Here is a 17,459-nt window from a genome sequence, read left to right on the forward strand (position 1 = left end):
TGCCGTTAAACTACAGATTCCACCCATTTGGCTGCTTCTCTGTTCACCAGCAGATGCTTGTTATACACCACAGTATATTTGCTGCTGTATCACACCAACAAGTTGCTTTAAGTGATGCTTGTCTGTGACTTCTAACGCCACGATTGCTGGGCAGTCCGTGCTTTTTCTATTGTGTGGCATAATCACAGGGCTGCGTATGCAATAGTGTATGGGGTGCTATATACGATAAATACTGCTCTAGTGTTTGAGGAAAATTGCTGGCATCACCCACCTATTAGGCAGAGTTTTCAGAAATGGTTTGTGTTAAACAACTTCATCTCAACTCCGTGTTCCCTGCAGGGCAACCATGAAAATCAAAAAATTCTCATTTTAAATGTTTTATTTCATTAGACTGTAAAAGTGAAATACTGTTGTTCATTTTGTTCCTTCGATGTCTTTTTTAATTATCTGCTCTGTTTTGTCATTTACCAAACTCCATTCAAATGACCTTGATTCATGACGGCTGAACTGTGTTCTCTACCCACAGATTGTGAAGATCTTCAGTGAAGACGGCATGTGTAAAGTGGTGGAGATCCCGGCCGACATGACAGCCAGGGACCTGTGCCAGCTCCTGGTTTATAAAAGCCATTGTTTGGATGACAACAGTTGGGCACTTGTTGAACACCACCCGCTGCTAGGACTAGGTAAGGGGCAGACACTGTTCGCATCCACACAGAAGCCCACATGAACACACATGAACGGACACTCGCTCTCCCACTCGTCCACACAGACGCCTGCGGTCTTGTGGGTGGGCCGAGCTACGCAGCGCAATCACTGGCACACACAGGTGTATTCGCCCGTAGGAATGCATAGGTTCGTGCCCGCATACTGGGTACACACGGTCCAGCCGCACATTCTCACTCAGTGAGAATGTTCGTGCATGTGCATACTATACAACATATGCACGAACGGAGCGCAATGTTCAGTGATCTAGTCAAGTGCAACACAGTGGCTAGGTGAAAGGTTGCTGTGGAAGTAGAGAGAGAGAGGCAGGAGAGCGCTACGTCATGATGTACTGAGGCAGACACACACACACACAAACACACACACACACACTGAGCTGCTTGTCCCTGAAAAAAAGACAATGTAGGTTAAAGGTATTGATCAGCTTGTGTGCGAAACCGAAAGTGGTGGAGATAAATAATGTATTGCATGTTAGGTCATAGTTGCTTCAGCTGATTTTCTGATTCAGCAGTGAAGAGGCGGCTGAAAGTTGAGATGTGTGAGCTAACTGTGCAGTTGTTTCATGAGATGGACCTGTCGCTGCTTGAAGTGGAAGCTGATGATGAATAATCCGAAACTTCAAGACGGCTGGTGCTAATTGCGTGAATCAATGAAAGATGATTCCGGTTTCCTGAAGTTGCTCCATGGAAGAAATCAGAAACGGCCCTTCCAAAGTGTAGCAATCCTCACCAGCAGCATCTCATAAATTAAACAAACACAGCCATTGATACATTTGGCTGTTTTTAGACTTTTCCAAGCATAGTAATTTGGTGTTGGTGGTTTTAGTGTTGGTGGTTTATGAGGCGGAAGGTGACAGAGAGGGTAAGCAAGAGGATCATATAAGGTATGACATTCGAAATCTATCACTTATATTTTTAACTCTGTCAGGCTAAAGATCCAGTACAGTTCTGCTCCAGTTGAGTCACCTGTGAAAAGAGATTGTTATGCAAAATATTATGTTACGGTGGCTTTTTTCAAGTGGAACGACATGAAGGGCTCACTGTGGAAGCTGGCACATGAGAATGAGAGGGTGATAGCAGGTGATAACTGAAGGTTATGGATTCGGAGCTGCAATGAGGTAACTGTAACAAAACCCTTTTGACGACTTGCACTCCTCTCAGTATCAGCGACGGTGTAATGTTATCGATCGGGTAATATAAATGACACGGCAGAGAGGTGGTGGAGATAAATGATGTGGAGCTTTAAAGGATATCTTTCATAGTCGAGGTTCTTTAGGTTCACTCTCCTGAAAATAGAAGCTGCTCGCTGCACCAGACAGGGAACTCTGAACTTTGAATGAAGACGGCGCGACCTTCTCAGGAAAGTGGAATAATATAGTGGTGGAGGATTTAAAATTTCAGTTTAGGGAAGAAGGGAGGATGGGCGGGACGACATGTTACAGAGCAAATCCTTCATATTAAGGGGAATAAAGGCATATGTATATTAAGTTAACTGAGCTTGGCACTTTTTTGTCAAGATTTCAAATTTGTTAAATCTATCAGTGCCAAGGGAGGCGTAAAAATGACACAAGGAAATACTGTAAAAAGTAAACAACGGTCCTAAAACCTCCTGCTCAATCAGGGTGTTTTGACAAGTTGCCACATTAAGAAGGAGAAGGGCTTTGCGTTCCTGTCAGGGTGATGTTGTGTTAGACTTGGCACCATCGCAGTAAATTTGGAAAGCTGTGGGCAGCTGAACGTTAGAAAAACCCAACCTCCCCCTGAGGAGAGGGCGATTATAAAGCACTTATGGAATACAAGTTGAGCCTGTGCTCCACGCTCATGTCTGTACAGTTTAACAGATGTGGGAGAGGAGGGGGGGTGTATAGGTTTTATATAGCGCAGTGTGCCTTGTAGTGAAATCAAGAGAGGAAAAGAAAAACATATGAAAACTCTGCATTTCTGCCTTTTCAACCAGACAACTTGTGCAGGTGTAGTGTCTGTTTTTCTCTTGGATTTACAGCCACATCCACACACACGCACACACAAGCTGCTGCGCCAACCATGCGCCGCCATGCTTTATATATATTTATATATATTACATTATTCAAAGAACAGGTCCCACGGCTCTAACCTAATATTTCACCATCCATCAAGATCTGATTACATTTCTCATCAGTGCTGCCAACGCCATGCTGCCAAATACAGTTAAGCTGACTCGCTGTGAGTGACATCATTTTTGGCTCAGTAGCTCTATTCTATTATAGCTCTTATTCTATTCTGGCTCACCTGCACTGAAACCATATTCTGTTCAGGTCGGGAAGAGCTGCTCATCATGTTCTATGTTAAGGAATTTCGGCAAATAAGATGTGATGAAACAGTAGTTAAAGGTGTGTGTGCATGTGTGTGTGTGCTCCCCTTCAAAACCCTGCAGGCCCACTCAAATCGCCCCTGATTGTGCTTAGATTGGTTGTAAGCTTGCACTCAGATTCTGCTCTCGGATTTCTCTTCTCCGCTTTCATTGGAAGTCTGTCAAATTTCCCCCACCAACAGGGTGGCAGGTGTGACGTTGATAAATGAAATTGTCCCACACTAGATCTGCTGGACTTCTGAGTCATAAAGGTGTCATTATTTATCATTTGTGCACACCGACGGGAAGTCAGTTTTATGGTAAAGTCAAACTCAAAGAGGTAAAACTTAAACTTTGTCAACACTACACCTGGCAGTCTATTGGATGGTGAATTGAGTTGATGCATAAAGAAATCAAAAAGCAGAAGAAACAAATTCAAGAACAGATGTTTTCACACATGCACAGAATCAGCATGAGCGCCAGGAGAAGAGCTGGAGCTGGAGCTGGAGCGCAATCTGTCCAAGCAACAAAATGTCTGAATGCAGGGGCACAGTTTGAGCGCAAGCAGAGCAAAGCAGGGGCTATTAGAGTGTAAGCGCAGGGAATTATGTTAAAGCATTTATAAAATCTGAAACTGAAAGTCCTGCTCTCAAACTGAAACACCACACCTGAATAAAGATGTGGGGAAAAACAATAAAATTCCTCATATTGTTTTTGTTATTCCTGTGTGTATAGTAGTATTGTGCAGATATATATGTGTATTTATAACAGTAATTGAGTTTTTCTGACCAATGATTTGGTTTATAGCTCTGTCAGTTCAGTGATAATTATCAAAAGTAGGTTGTTTTAAATGTAAATTCCTTCTCCATTAAGTGTTGACCGTTTTATAGTTGTGTATATGTTGAGTGACCCACTGGAAAACCAGAAATGTGTTTGGAAATAAGTGTGTTTAGTCATTTGACTCGTATTTTTTTTTTTTTTCCTTTTACAGTATGAGATGAGTCAGTTCGTTAGAATCCTCCTAGGGTGTGTACGTGCCTGTGTGTGTGTGTGTGTGTGTGTGTGTGTGTGTGTGTGTGTGTGTGTGTGTGTGTGTGTGTGTGTGTGTGTGTGTGTGTGTGTGTGTGTGTGTGTGTGTGTGTGTGTGTGTGTGTGTGTGTGTGTGTGTGTGTGTGTGTGTGTCTGCGTGTGCACAGACTGTAGGTCTGCCCTGCACATGTGCCGTGACACTTAATGTGTGCACATGTGGTCGGGTGGTAGACGAGAATAGCCGTTTGAGAGAGACCCCGAACAATAGTGTGTTTGAATAGAGAAGCCTATTCCCGTACACCGCTGCCCACGCCGAATGGGATGAAATGGCCCCTTTGAGATAAGTGACACTGACCTCGACTGGTCAGCGTGAAAAAAGGTTAACAACTCCGGGACAGTGAGGTAGTGTTGCCAGGGTGAGTCACTGTCACGAACATGAGTGACTCATCAGACAGACGACAGGATGAAGGGAGGGAGTAGAAGAAGAGTCGTGACAGTGTTTGGGAGATTGTGACACAGGGGAATGGAGAGGAAGAATGAGGGGGTACATGAAACTAGATATTGTTGTCAGAAGTGCTCAGAGCAAGGTGTCAGACCATAAAGGTGGTGCAAAAGTTTGTGAAATTGTAATTAAATCTCATCACACTAGGGAATATTAATCACCGGGACCCCTGACCACATTTATTTATTTATTCACGGACACACTTTGAGCTGAATCACATCCTCCTTCCATTCACATCCACAGAGTGCGGCCTCGGTCTGATCATCCGTCACAGCTGGTTTGATGAGCACAAACCATTGAAACCAGTCTGCAATTTAAAAGATCCTTCCAGGCCACCGAGCAATTTAAATAAAAGCCAGCAAAGTTTTGGAGCCGTTGAGGCACATCGACCACTTTCTTTTTTACGCTGAATTCAGTATCGCCTTAAATTACATATTAACTTTATAAAGAAAAGCCTTTAATCATATAGAAGATTGCTGGTGCTTAAAATACCTCAAGGTGGTGGTTGTTTTGTCTTCAACTTTCTGGTTTCTGGCTCCCGAGAAATGGTGTTAACAGATTTTTTCCCCCCTTCAAATTATGATATCTGCACAGGTCATTAGAGACTTCCACTGTAAAAGAAAAAGAACAGTGTTTTTAATATTCAAATTAATAACTCTATTAGCATGAAAACTTTATTCTTTATTCTAACTTTTTCAGATATTCATATTAATATTCATGCATCTGACAGGATATCTTATATTATTATTGTTATTATTATTATGTGCAATCATGTTGTATCCGCATTGGCACTACCATATGAATGCTATTTATTTCCATATCAGAGTATATTTAGGTCTATACTGTTTATTTTATTATGTGTTGGTTTATTTATGTTTGTTTTAATGCACCAAAGAAGAGCAGCCCTGCTTATTTCAGGGTACGCAGAGCTTACAATGACATTTTTTTTTCTTATACTATTATTACAATAGCCTGCCAAATAATCAAAATTCACAGTTGAAATAATCTTGCTCCTCTTTTTTCCCCGTCTCGCCTCAGAGCGCTGTCTAGAAGACCATGAGCTGGTGGTTCAGGTCCAGGCCTCCATGAGCAGCGACAGTAGGTTCCTCTTCAGGAAGAACTATGCCAAATATGAATTCTTCAGAAACCCCTTGGTAATTGCTGCTGCTAAGACGTTTCTTATCATTCATGTCACTCCTGACGCCCCCTTGTTGAAATATGCTACACCTGTAACCAAAATTAAACCTCCCTGTGGATATAGGCTTTGCAGTTTGTTTGATCATTCTAAACAAAAACTTTAAAGTTGCGACTACTAGAAGAATAGTTTATGACAGCAGAGATTTTTACGTAAACAATTGCTAATGGTATTTGTTTGCTCTTAATAATGCAATGCCTGTCATTTTCAGAGATGAAATGACAGGAATGTTCCTCAACAAAAAAATGTCTCTACTCGTTTAGTATCCTTGTGATATATTATGACAGCTGATTGTAGTAGTGATATTTTCCTGAAGCTTCTTCTTCTGTCACGAAATCCCTACGCCCTGTAATTATCCACACGGTGGCTGATCGTCTCCGTCTGCCTCTAATGCCGCCGTCTTCTCCTTTTTTCGCCAGACGTTTTTCCCGGAGCACATGGTCGCGTGGTGCCAGGAAAGCAATCGTACGATTCCACCATCCCAGCTTCTCCAGGTACATGGAACACACACAAGTACAGACCCACTTTCTCCTGTGTCTGACACACACACACGCCTCGGTATATGCTAGAGTCAGCACCCGTTACATACTGTACAATCAAGCAGACATACCTCACCTCTGACCCTGAGACAGCCTGTCTCGTCAGAGCCTGCAGTAATAACTACTGTTGATCCCCTGTTGACACACGACTGTCTCGGCACATGCACCGCAGGTCCAACACTTCTGATGGATGGAATTAGTCAGTCAGTTATAGAACATGCTATTCTTCACCTGCCTGCGGTGTGTTTGCACAGTGTACATTCTCCAACGTGTGTCAAGCCACTTCTCCGCCTCACAGACCGCTCCGGGGCCAAGTAGCCCCCAGATTTCTCAAAACATACAAGAGGGGAAAAAGTCCAGGAGGAGAGCAGACAAAAAAAGGTTGTGGAGACTTTGAAGAGCTTTGGTCTTAATGGATGGAGAGTTAACATGCAGTCTGGCTCTCTCCTGTATCATGTAATGGAGCTGTCAGAGGCACAACCACAAGGGGAATCCATCCCTTCATCCTTGCCACTCACAGAAAGCTTTTAACTCCCCCCGGCTGATCACATAGACGTTTCGCTCCGTTGTGCTCTACGTAGGGGAGTCAATAAATGAATGGGGATGATGGGGGGGAGCCAAAATTGTGTCAGGAATCCCCAGTGTTTGACTTCTTCTAAACACAAGATCTTTGCACTCAACCGAGATGGTTTATGACCCGAGCCCGAGCAGGTGTTGGCGATGTTTGCCGTTACGCAAGAACCATATGTCAATGCAAAGCCTCAAGGTGTAGAGGCTGAAAAGTAAAACTGCTTGAAGGAACTCTAGGAAAATGCATGATGAGGCCCATTGTGAGGCTGTTTCCAAAACACTGGGAAAATGTGCTTTAGATATTTAAGCGTCCTCTGGAACTGGTTACCTCGCAGCCACAAGTTCCAATTCAGCTCTAATAACATAACCCAAACTTCATAGTGATATTTTTGTGGGGCATGAAACCCGCTAAATCCAAAATACTTCAGACATTCTCAAGACAATTAAGCTTAAAGGGTCCTCAATAAGAATGTACTGTTTTTCGACTGAGAGTGTACTGTGGTTGCATGTTGCATCAAAATTTGTGTTTACATGGTCTTTTCTTTTTCATCCTTAATGGAAAAAAATTTTTTCAGAAACTAATTACAGGTCTACCTCAAAACATATTCCATATACTTATCTATGTATGTATTGCTAAATTTGTATTTATTTATTTTTAATTTATATTTATGGACTAAACAACTTGATTAAGTTGATTATTCCATAAAATGTCAGAATATGGTAAAAAATATTGATCTGTGTTTCCCGAACACCACGATCTCCTTCTTCAAATGTCTTGTTTTGTCCACAAATCAAAAATATTCACTTTACTCTCATTAAAAGAGCAAAGAAACCAGAAAAAGAAATCACATTCAAGAAGCTGAAAATTTGAGTTTAAACCTTCTTCTACAATGCACAGCTGGTGTTTCAGACTCTCGCACAATGTCTGATCTCAGTGTGGTCACTGCTGTGGTCGTCTCAATTATCAGCCGTCAGTCTGACTGATGCAGGAAACCCGGGGTGACAGTTTATTTTTTGACAGGAAAAAGCAATTCCAGGTGAAAGGGAGCGTAGAGGCTTCAGATGTGATCCCCCGAGGCAGAGAGTCCTTGACAGAGACTATTATAAGAGCGAATAAATCCAAAATGTTGTGCATCATGTATTTGTTGCTTCATCTTTCAGAACTTCCTCACAACTAGTAGCTGTCCAGAGATCCAGGGGTATCTGTACGTGAAGGAGGTGGGGAGGAAGTCGTGGAAGAAAGTTTACATGTTCCTGCGGCGCTCAGGATTCTACTGCTCGACAAAAGGAGCCTCAAAGGTAACGGCATCTTTTCATCTTCAGCTGAATAAATCTAATTGTACCTATCCTGGACATAAAACTACATTATTGCTTTATGATTACAATCTCTATCCTATCATTATAGAATTCATGCACGTACTAAATACATTTTTTACAGTGATGTAGTAAATATTCCTGATAAAATGTAATTACCGTCAAAGAAACATGGCTGTTATTGATGGTGGTCTGTGTCTTTCAGCGTGCCTCCGGGCTGTGTCTCCCTGCGATGCTTTGACTTATTAATTATTTCTGTCTCCAGGAGCCCAGACATCTACAGTTACTTGCAGACTTAGAAGAAAGCAACATCTTCACTGTCATCACAGGCAAAAAGTATCACGGTGCGCCCACAGACTACGGCTTCTGTATCAAGGTGAGTCGCAGATCAAAGTGCTGAGATGAAGCCGATTCCTCATGAAACATTGGGAGCTGAGCAATGATTGACATCCTGTGAAGCTCAGAGTCTCACAAAAAGGCCACTGGCTTGTACTTAATAAATGAGAGCTTCTGGCTTACTGCTGTATTTCTGAATAGTGAGGTTTTTCCAAATCATCCTTTTGAGTTTAGTGATGATGCCTGAGATGATAATCTAATGATTATCATTTAAGACAAATTATACAATATCATGTGATAAGTAGGTTTTTATCTCTGTTCTGAATCTGAAAAATGTTCTTTTGCAGCCCAACAAAGCTCGAGGGGAGTTGAAAGACTTGAGGATGCTGTGTGCCGAGGACGAGCAGGCAAGGACCTGTTGGATGACCGCCTTCCGACTCTTTAAGGTAACTGTCTCAAAAATAGCAACAAGTAAATAACTCCAACAATAAATAAACAGCTTTTTTATTCTACACCAATTAGAGTAACTTTGGTTAGAAAGGACATTTTTTCCTTTCCATTTTTCTTTCTTCTCTCTTTCCATCTTTCTTTCTGGTGCATTTGTTTTGCTGCTGAGAACTGTTCAAAATCAGTAAGCAGATGTTTGAAATATTTTTATTGAGGATTTTTATAATGTCTGTTGACCATTGTTTTCCCCTCTTTCCTTCATAGTATGGGATTGAATTGTATCAGAATTACAAGATTCCTCAACAAAGAAAAACCTTAATTTCACACTTCTCAGCTCCTGTGGTAAGTTTCCATTTCCTTAGTTTTCAGCTCATAGCATTACTTTGAAACACTGACGTCTGACTGGTGTGTTTCTGCTGCCCCCTAGCGGAGTGTGTCGGAGAACTCCCTCGTGGCCATGGATTTCTCAGGGAGGATAGGCAGGGTGATCGACAACCCTGTGGAGGCCCAGAGTGCTGCCATGGAGGAGGGACACGCGTGGAGGGTGAGACACAGCCTCAGTTTAAATCTTATCTCTGTCAACAATGCTGCAGGCAGACCTCAGACACACCTCGACAGATGGCACCGTTTATCTTTGCTCAAATATTCATACAGAGTATTGTTCCAGTGTTGATTTTCTTAATTTACTTAGACCTGATAAATGTTGTTTGTCTTTTCACAAAGCTGATAAAGCTGAAGGGCTGATGGCAAAAGTGAATTTGCACTCGCACACAATTAAGTCAATATAATTAACATGGTATGTTGATAGTTTTGAAACTTAAATATAAAGGAATCATGGATAGAAAATATTTTTGTTCTACATTAATAACATCAATAACATCTGACCCTCTCTATACATTTTGGAGATTTGTAAAGTGAAGTTGTGCGCGTGTGTGTGTGTGGTAGAAACATTATTCCTGATGCAAGATACCAGATCATGAAATAATCCCTGTTGTGTTGTCTCTGTGTGGCCTCTCTCTCAGAAGAGGAGTCAACGAATGAACGTATTAGGCTCCCACAGTCCACTGCACCACTCCTCACTAAGCTCAGGTAAGTTCAACCACACTTTGTGTTGGTTGTTCACCTCTTTCTACATTTCTTTTTTTCAGTTCATTTGATCATTTGAAAGATTTTAATATATTATCCCCTCTCTCTGCAGTTATCCACATAGCACAGCTGTGGTTTCACGGCAGGATATCCAGAGAAGAATCCCATCGCATTATCCACCAGCAGGGACAAGTAGATGGGTGAGTGAGTTGGGGCAGTTTTAAACACACCGACAACTAGACATACACCAAGTAGAGGCACCAAGGCCCATTAATGATTAATGTTTTATCATTCATTAGATCCAGATCCAGATAGATCTGCCCCAAATTTATCAATAGCAAGATCTATGAATTATTCTCTGAGAAATCAAGGATAATCTTTAAAATCGCCTTTATAAAGAAATGCTAAAGAAAGTGTGGGGAAAAAAATCCTAGATCCGCCCCCTGATCCGGATCGACGTCCCTCCAGATAGTTTCTTAGAAATTGGTAGAGTAGTTTTTGTGTAATCTGCTAGCGAACAAACACACCAAGAAACAACAGTTGAAGTCTTTTTTTTTTTATGCAGCTGAATGTTTTTCTCACCATGTTCCTCCTTTGCCTTGTACAGGTTGTTTCTGCTGAGAGTCAGTCAGAGTAACCCCAAGGCGTTTGTGCTCACGTTGTGCCATCACCAGAAATTCAAACATTTCCAGATACTACCGGTATGAATCTCAATGTGTTTGTTAATTTTCAGAAATACTTTTGTTTTGTACAGTTTGTGGTAATCCTTTTTTTTTTTAAATAGACTGTAAAAAGAACTTTGACTGTTATGTTGATCAAAACAGGTTTTACTCCCTCACAGGTTGCATATCATTAACTCAACACCTTTGCTAATAATTTTTGTTGTGTCATTGTGCGAATCCCACAAAGCAAAGAATTAAGATCATTTAAGTTTACATTTGAATAAAAAAGTCTAGCTTGATGCAATCATAATAATATTTGTCACTAAAAAAGTGCAGACGTGCAAAACCGTAGCTGTGGTCTTTTTCTCACCTTGTCCTTTCTCTCCTGTCGCCCCCTGCTGTGACCCTGCTCGCTCTCCCTCCCACCTCCAGTGTGAAGAGGACGGCGAGAGCTTCTTCAGCCTTGACGATGGCGCCACCAAATTCACCGACCTGATTCAGCTGGTGGAGTTCTACCAGCTCAACAGAGGAGTGCTGCCTTGTAAACTCAAACACCCGTGCACCGTCGTGGCCTTATGACATCTTCAGATCCTCTGACTCCGCCCCCATCGCTTGACCTGACTCTGCCTAGAACAAGCAAAGCAAAAGGAATCGTGCTGTCGGGCGGTTTCTTTTTGTTTTTTTATCTTTATAAGAAGCTGGTGAATTGACTGATGTTTCATTGTCGTTGTTTTATATTGTCGTGAGTCCGCCAGAGACTGCTGACTCTTTTTAGTTTGCATGGATGTTTGAGGAGTCGGACGTGCAAACTCGCCCACGCTGCCCCTCGGCCGTGAAGAGAGGGCGTAGAGGAAATGAACACTGCCAGTTGTGTCAGTGCTGTTGCAAAATCCACGGTCTCACTTTCCACAGTCGTCAATAAGCTTGGACCCCAAATCCTCCCTGGATGTTTTGAAGCGAAGTCTGTATTTCCCTTCAACTGGACAATCAGCAGGACAAGTCAAGCTTTGGTTAGGACCACTTTGCTCTCCTGAGAATAAACACTTTCCTCACCGCAAGCTTTTCATCACACGTCCTCACAGAATAAACTGCATATGGAGAGGTGATTGTTTTGCACGCACCGAACTGGGAGTGGCCTTTGACAGTGCATGACCTGGACTTAACTGTGAGACAATGCCGCTGCCCTCTAGTGTTGTAGGAATGCAAGGTCCACAATTAAACGTGGATGAGTTTGTCAGGTCAAAGTACCTGGAGAAAAAAATGTCTACGTAAAAATCTGGAACTATCAGAACAAAGTATTTTTATAGTGGACAAGTCTGCATTATTCATCCTCTCAGAAATTAATTTGCTCATCTCTGAAAACACAGGGTTTCTTTTCTCGTTGATACGCGTATGTCTTGTCATCAAATTCATCTTTATTCATTGTTTCATATCAATTTTTTTTGCAGTCTGGATATTTGTAAAGCCTCTTTTCTCTATATAAGCTACAATGGGGTAAATCTGCACTTGTTATTCTACTGCACGCGTCTATTGTCCCAGGCAACCCTCACAAAAAGAGCATAAATCGAACCATGGTGTCATTCAGGGTAATATTAAGAGTATTAAAACAACTGTATCCAAGATGAGTTTTTTCAAGCCATATGTGGTAGTTTGTATCCATTGTCTCTCCCTACAAGCAATTACAGGACTACATAAAGCTACCTGTTGCATCAGATAAAGTGGGACAGCGGAGAACATCGTTTATTCTCTCCACGCTGCAGAACAGGGAAGAGTAATCACTGGCATTTAACACGTAACAGTCAGCAAATGAAAGGAAACACAATCTTCCGTTGTTCTTTGCCAAACTTAACTACTTCAGCCTGGAGATACGGCGAACACACACGATGCAGCATGATCACCTCCTACCTGCCGGGAGTCAGAGAGAAGGTGTCCATCATGGTTTTCGGTGGCTCTGACTCCACACTGACAGTTGACTCTGTGCATTGCACGTCGCACGATGCGGCCTTTACCTGCCTGTGAACAAACTGTATCACACACACACACCCACTGCCTACTGCACACCACCTGTTTGAGTGAAACCATCTGAAGAGAGAGAAGTTAGTCACATATCAGAATTATGAAAACGGAATGATCGCTGCCTCTCAGGCACCTTCACGTTTCCTCTCTCCCCGTTTCACCCAGTCTCAATGCATTATGTCTTGTTTCTTTATTCAGTTTGAGAGCAGGACTTGTTGATTTCTTATTCAGATGTTGTAACGCTTTCACTCAAAGCCCAGGGCTTGCGCTCCGATTTCCTGCTCTCCAGCTTTAGCTCCTCTGCCGTTTCTGTGCGTACGTGAACAATCTGCACTCCGGTTTTTAGACTTCTTTGTCCAACATGTCTGTCAAAATTCCCAAACCAATAGAATGTCAGGTGTATTGCTCCTTGATGCCCTGGTCTCAAGCTGAAAGACCACAATCTGGAATAAAGACAGGAAACCCACATTTCTCTAGTGTAAAGCTGGAACATTTAGGCTTCAGAGTGCAAAACTCTCACAGGACCTATTAACCCATGTCTCTACATTTGAGTTTACTGACTCGCAGTGCATGCTGTGACAGTAAGACAGTAAAGAGAGCATCAGACTGAGGGCAGAGGGTAGACAACTCTTAGTTAGTTTCAGAATACGGATTTCAGCAAAGATCTCTGCCGTCTCAAAACTCGGGGAAGCTGTTTAAACTAATCGTGGTCACGTGCGTCTCTCCTGGTGAATTGGGTTCAGAATCCCTCTTCCTAAAATGTCTTGTTTTTCCGTTTCTTCGCCTGAAATTTCTCGTCACTCCCTTGAAAGCAGCCATCTTTTATTTACCTGCAGGTTTTTTTCAGGTGACCGACCATCTGAGATGCAGAATAGCCGCACTATATCGACACTTTGCGTGGTCACCATCTAAGATGCAATGACTCAATCATTTTTAAAGTATTGTTGCAGCAAAATGTATTTATTTATCTGGATGTGATTACTTGAAAATTTTAGATTTCTTTTTTCTCAGCACTGTTCTGTACTGTTTTCTTTTGTTACCATGAAATGATTGACCAGTGTGATTTATTATTATTTTATTATTTTTATTACTGTAATGACTTAGCAACTATGGACTATTTTTTTTTAAGTTTTGATTATTCAGATTTTTTTTGTCATCATCAACACTTGTTATGAAGTGATGTTTTTTTTTAAAAGAACACTTGCATCCATAGTATTAACATTGTCATTCCAATATATGACAGCCCGAATGTTGTGAAATTGATAACAAAATTACTTGAGCTTCCCAAAGCATTAATAATGACTAAGATATTTTTTCATACCCTTTTTATGTTTCTTTTCTTTCACCCCAATATATAAAATATATCTTCTTTTAAGAATTCCAACCAGTTTATATTAAAAAAGCCTCACATTTTCTTCCCATCCCTGACTTTAGGTGACCATAGATATGAATTAAAGTAACAAAACAACAGATGTTATGGGAAACTGGGTCAAGTAAACTTCAACATGCTCATAATTCACTGTTGAAATGCCTTTTACTGAGGACAGAATTGTAGAGATTTAGATGTAGAAAAAAGTCCCTTAAATTCAAGTTAAAGCATCTTAAAATACTATAAGTTATAATTGAAAAAAATACACAACAAAATATATATAATAAGGCATTGTCACAATTTCCTCTGTGTTAATTTATACCCTTATAACTGCAATGAACAGGGAACTAACCAAACCACATCAGAGCAACATGGTCAGCTGGGTCACGTCGTTTATCTCAGAGTGAAGAAACTTAAATTAGCAGGTAGTTTTGATCTTTTGCATGAATGTGTATTGTGTAGGGATTCTTTCTCATGTCTGAGATGTTGATGATTCGTTGTAATCTGGATTGGATTGCCGAATAGGTTCTCACTGAAATGTTGATGTTAGTATTAATCTACAGTCCCCTCAGATTCAGATTCACTCCACCCACTTTGCTCTCCTTCTTAAATTCCCAATATTGCTTATTTTCTCTGACCAATGTGAATGGTAGCTGAGGTTGGGGGAGGGACTGGTCACGTGTTGTACGGTGGAGTCAGTGTTTCGCAAAGAAGATAGTTGCTGGATCTTAGTTGCTCTCAATGCAAAAGGCAGAAATTAAACTCAAATAGTGGATACATGGACTAATGAATCAGGTGATTTGGACTTCCACATGTTTTACACTTAACAGAGATGAATGTAACTGGGTTGCTCAGGGTTGATTAAGAGCATGTTAAAAACTACTGGTCCATCAGGTCTCGAGGATGTCTATGTACAGGATGATGATGACTCGTGAATATTGTAGTTTCATTGAGCTGCGAGTTGTTATCTTTTCTCCATTATGTGCACCACCCATCTGCTAGTTGTGATTACTTGAAAATATCCTTGCAGCAAAATCGAGTAGATCCCGTGCTTAAAAAAATAGCACATTTAGTTTAACAGTGTTTTTTAAATATTATTGTTTAAACTGTTCATTTAAGATATAAAAAAAAAAAGCCTAAACTACCTGCCTGACTACCTGAGCTGATTTAGCTATTAAGCCTCAGTTTTCAATTTAAAAAACACACGCTTATTTTTCATGCATCGGTTCAGCCTAATCTGGTCCATTTAATCATATTAGGCTGTGTTTTATGGAGATGATCAAGTCCACATTTAGATTGTGTCAATAAAAGAACCAGCGGTTTTGGTAGCCAGGTGACATGTAACCACAGATGGTGCCTCTGGTGACTTCTCTTTCTGTGCATCAACCAGGCCTGACATTTAGGCCAAAAGACAGATAAAGCAATGCTTCAGACGGTGCTTGAGAGTGGATGCTCGTTTTTTCTGCTGCAGTTTCAGTTGAGTTTTAAAATCGAAAGCAAATTGGCCCCAATCCTGCAAAATTGGATTGATTGATTTTCATCTTGGCTCTTTTGCATTTTCATAACATTGTCACAATGCAAGATACCATGGCTGTACAAATGAGTAAAGTAAATATATATGTATATATGTGTATATATATATATATATAATGTTTATATATGTGTGTTTACACATATATACAAATATTTCTATATGTATACATATTGAAATATAAACTATTACGTATTTCAGGGAATGCAAAAAGAAAACAGTAACTTATCTCTTTTTTGTAAGAGAGAGGTCCTGTATTCATAATGTGCTTTGCTTCAATCTGTAAATAGTTGAATGGCTTATAAATCATAATTGTAACCTTTTCAGGTATTTTTGTACAAATAAGGGACTGATATATTCTGTTTATTGTAATTAGAATAAAACATTAATACATTGATATAAAAACCCTTTGTTTGTCATTATTGAGAGAAACCTTTGAAACATCTACCAACAAGAAAGGAAGAGAGTGTAATACAAACCTATGTTTTCCCTGCTCGTCCTGGCAACGGTTATCAGTTTTGTGTGTTTCCATGTGTGTCCATGATCTGAAAAACACATTGTAAATTCCAGGTCCTTTCCTGGGCCAAATACACAATTCTCAGGTTACTATTGTACATTACATTCTGCTGTAATTCAACTTAAAGAGTAATGCTTAATTCATCCACTAGATGGAGTAATGTCACAACGAGTTCAAGGATTTATAAAAAAAGAGTGAATTGAAGTATTTTAAGTCAAAGTAATGAATTAGTTTAGGAAAACATGGAACCATGTTGCCAATAAATCCTTAAAATACTTAATTATATGACATGAGAAGGATGATACAGATGAAACCAGGTCCCTGCAGTAGGAGACTGGCCACACTGAGAACTGACCCCTTGACACCATCTGTATGTCACACCCTTTGGATTATCAGTCATGCAAAAAGAGTGAGATTTCAAGGCTTTGAGTTTTGTTGTGGGCATAAAAAAAGATTAACATGTTTAAAGCTTTTCAGTCCAGAGCAACTTTTTATAATCTTTTACACAAAACTGTTTGCTGCACTCTCAAAAAGGGAAAATTAAAGGCAAACAAAAGGAAACAATTAAAAAGAGTGGGAGCTGACATAAAGGGCCAGGTCACTCACCCACTGGCACTCAATCAATTTAAGTGCATTTACTGTGTTTTTCTGAAATTAGCAAAGACACCTGCATCAAACTGGCACTTCTTTGCACAGTGTAATACTTGTGATCTTAAAGGTCATACCAATTCCACACAACATTGACAGGTCACCAGCCTATCTGGCATAAATTAACACTTCACAGCTATCGATTATTTGCAAGTGCCAAAGTACAATCACAGGCACCGCAGCGCTACCCCATTGTGGGTGGCATCCACATATAATTCAGCAAACACAAAAGTGGGTAAATGGTGGGAGCTGACATCTCAAAAGTAACACTTCTGGGGGGTTAGTAGCTCAGAGTGAACTTGGCATCGGCAGACAATTCAACAACCTTTTTTATATAGATTTTAAAAAGACTGGGAGCAAGAAAACAGCAATGAACAACATTCATTACACATTGATGATGGTGACTCTACAGTATAACCGACTAAGATATGTAAATGGCATAGCATTTAACTAAGAAAACAGGAGAGCAAGGGATTTATACTGAAAAAGGTTGAGACAAGGTACAGATGCAAAACAACAGCTCCTGTCACAAGTCTTTAACTGCAACTACGACCTTTTCACCTCAAAGATGATTCTGCATTGTACCTTCCAGTCATCATAGCAGGACGACAGGTGTCTACATTGACTGTCGATTGATATTTGATTGC

General features: G+C 40.7%; 1 protein-coding gene across 3 annotated transcripts in view; it reads left to right on the plus strand.

The window, feature by feature from the left end:
• Window positions 1-16,002, plus strand: part of grb10b (growth factor receptor-bound protein 10b) — a 65,126-nt gene extending 49,124 nt beyond the window's left edge. For 2 of the 3 annotated variants that reach the window (XM_061080553.1, XM_061080556.1), the window contains 12 exons: window positions 527-683; window positions 5,621-5,736; window positions 6,197-6,271; window positions 8,048-8,185; window positions 8,466-8,576; window positions 8,884-8,982; window positions 9,248-9,325; window positions 9,411-9,527; window positions 10,006-10,072; window positions 10,182-10,269; window positions 10,677-10,770; window positions 11,164-16,002. In XM_061080553.1, coding sequence (XP_060936536.1) covers window positions 527-683; window positions 5,621-5,736; window positions 6,197-6,271; window positions 8,048-8,185; window positions 8,466-8,576; window positions 8,884-8,982; window positions 9,248-9,325; window positions 9,411-9,527; window positions 10,006-10,072; window positions 10,182-10,269; window positions 10,677-10,770; window positions 11,164-11,310 — 1,287 coding nt within the window. In that variant the 3' untranslated portion in view covers window positions 11,311-16,002. The remainder of the gene's footprint in view (window positions 1-526; window positions 684-5,620; window positions 5,737-6,196; window positions 6,272-8,047; window positions 8,186-8,465; window positions 8,577-8,883; window positions 8,983-9,247; window positions 9,326-9,410; window positions 9,528-10,005; window positions 10,073-10,181; window positions 10,270-10,676; window positions 10,771-11,163) is intronic. The other variant, XM_061080554.1, reaches the window with a different exon arrangement.
• The last annotated feature ends 1,457 nt before the right edge of the window (window positions 16,003-17,459 follow it).

The sequence above is a fragment of the Limanda limanda genome, chromosome 11 (genome assembly GCF_963576545.1).
Source record: "Limanda limanda chromosome 11, fLimLim1.1, whole genome shotgun sequence".
NCBI classification, from domain to species: domain Eukaryota; kingdom Metazoa; phylum Chordata; class Actinopteri; order Pleuronectiformes; family Pleuronectidae; genus Limanda; species Limanda limanda.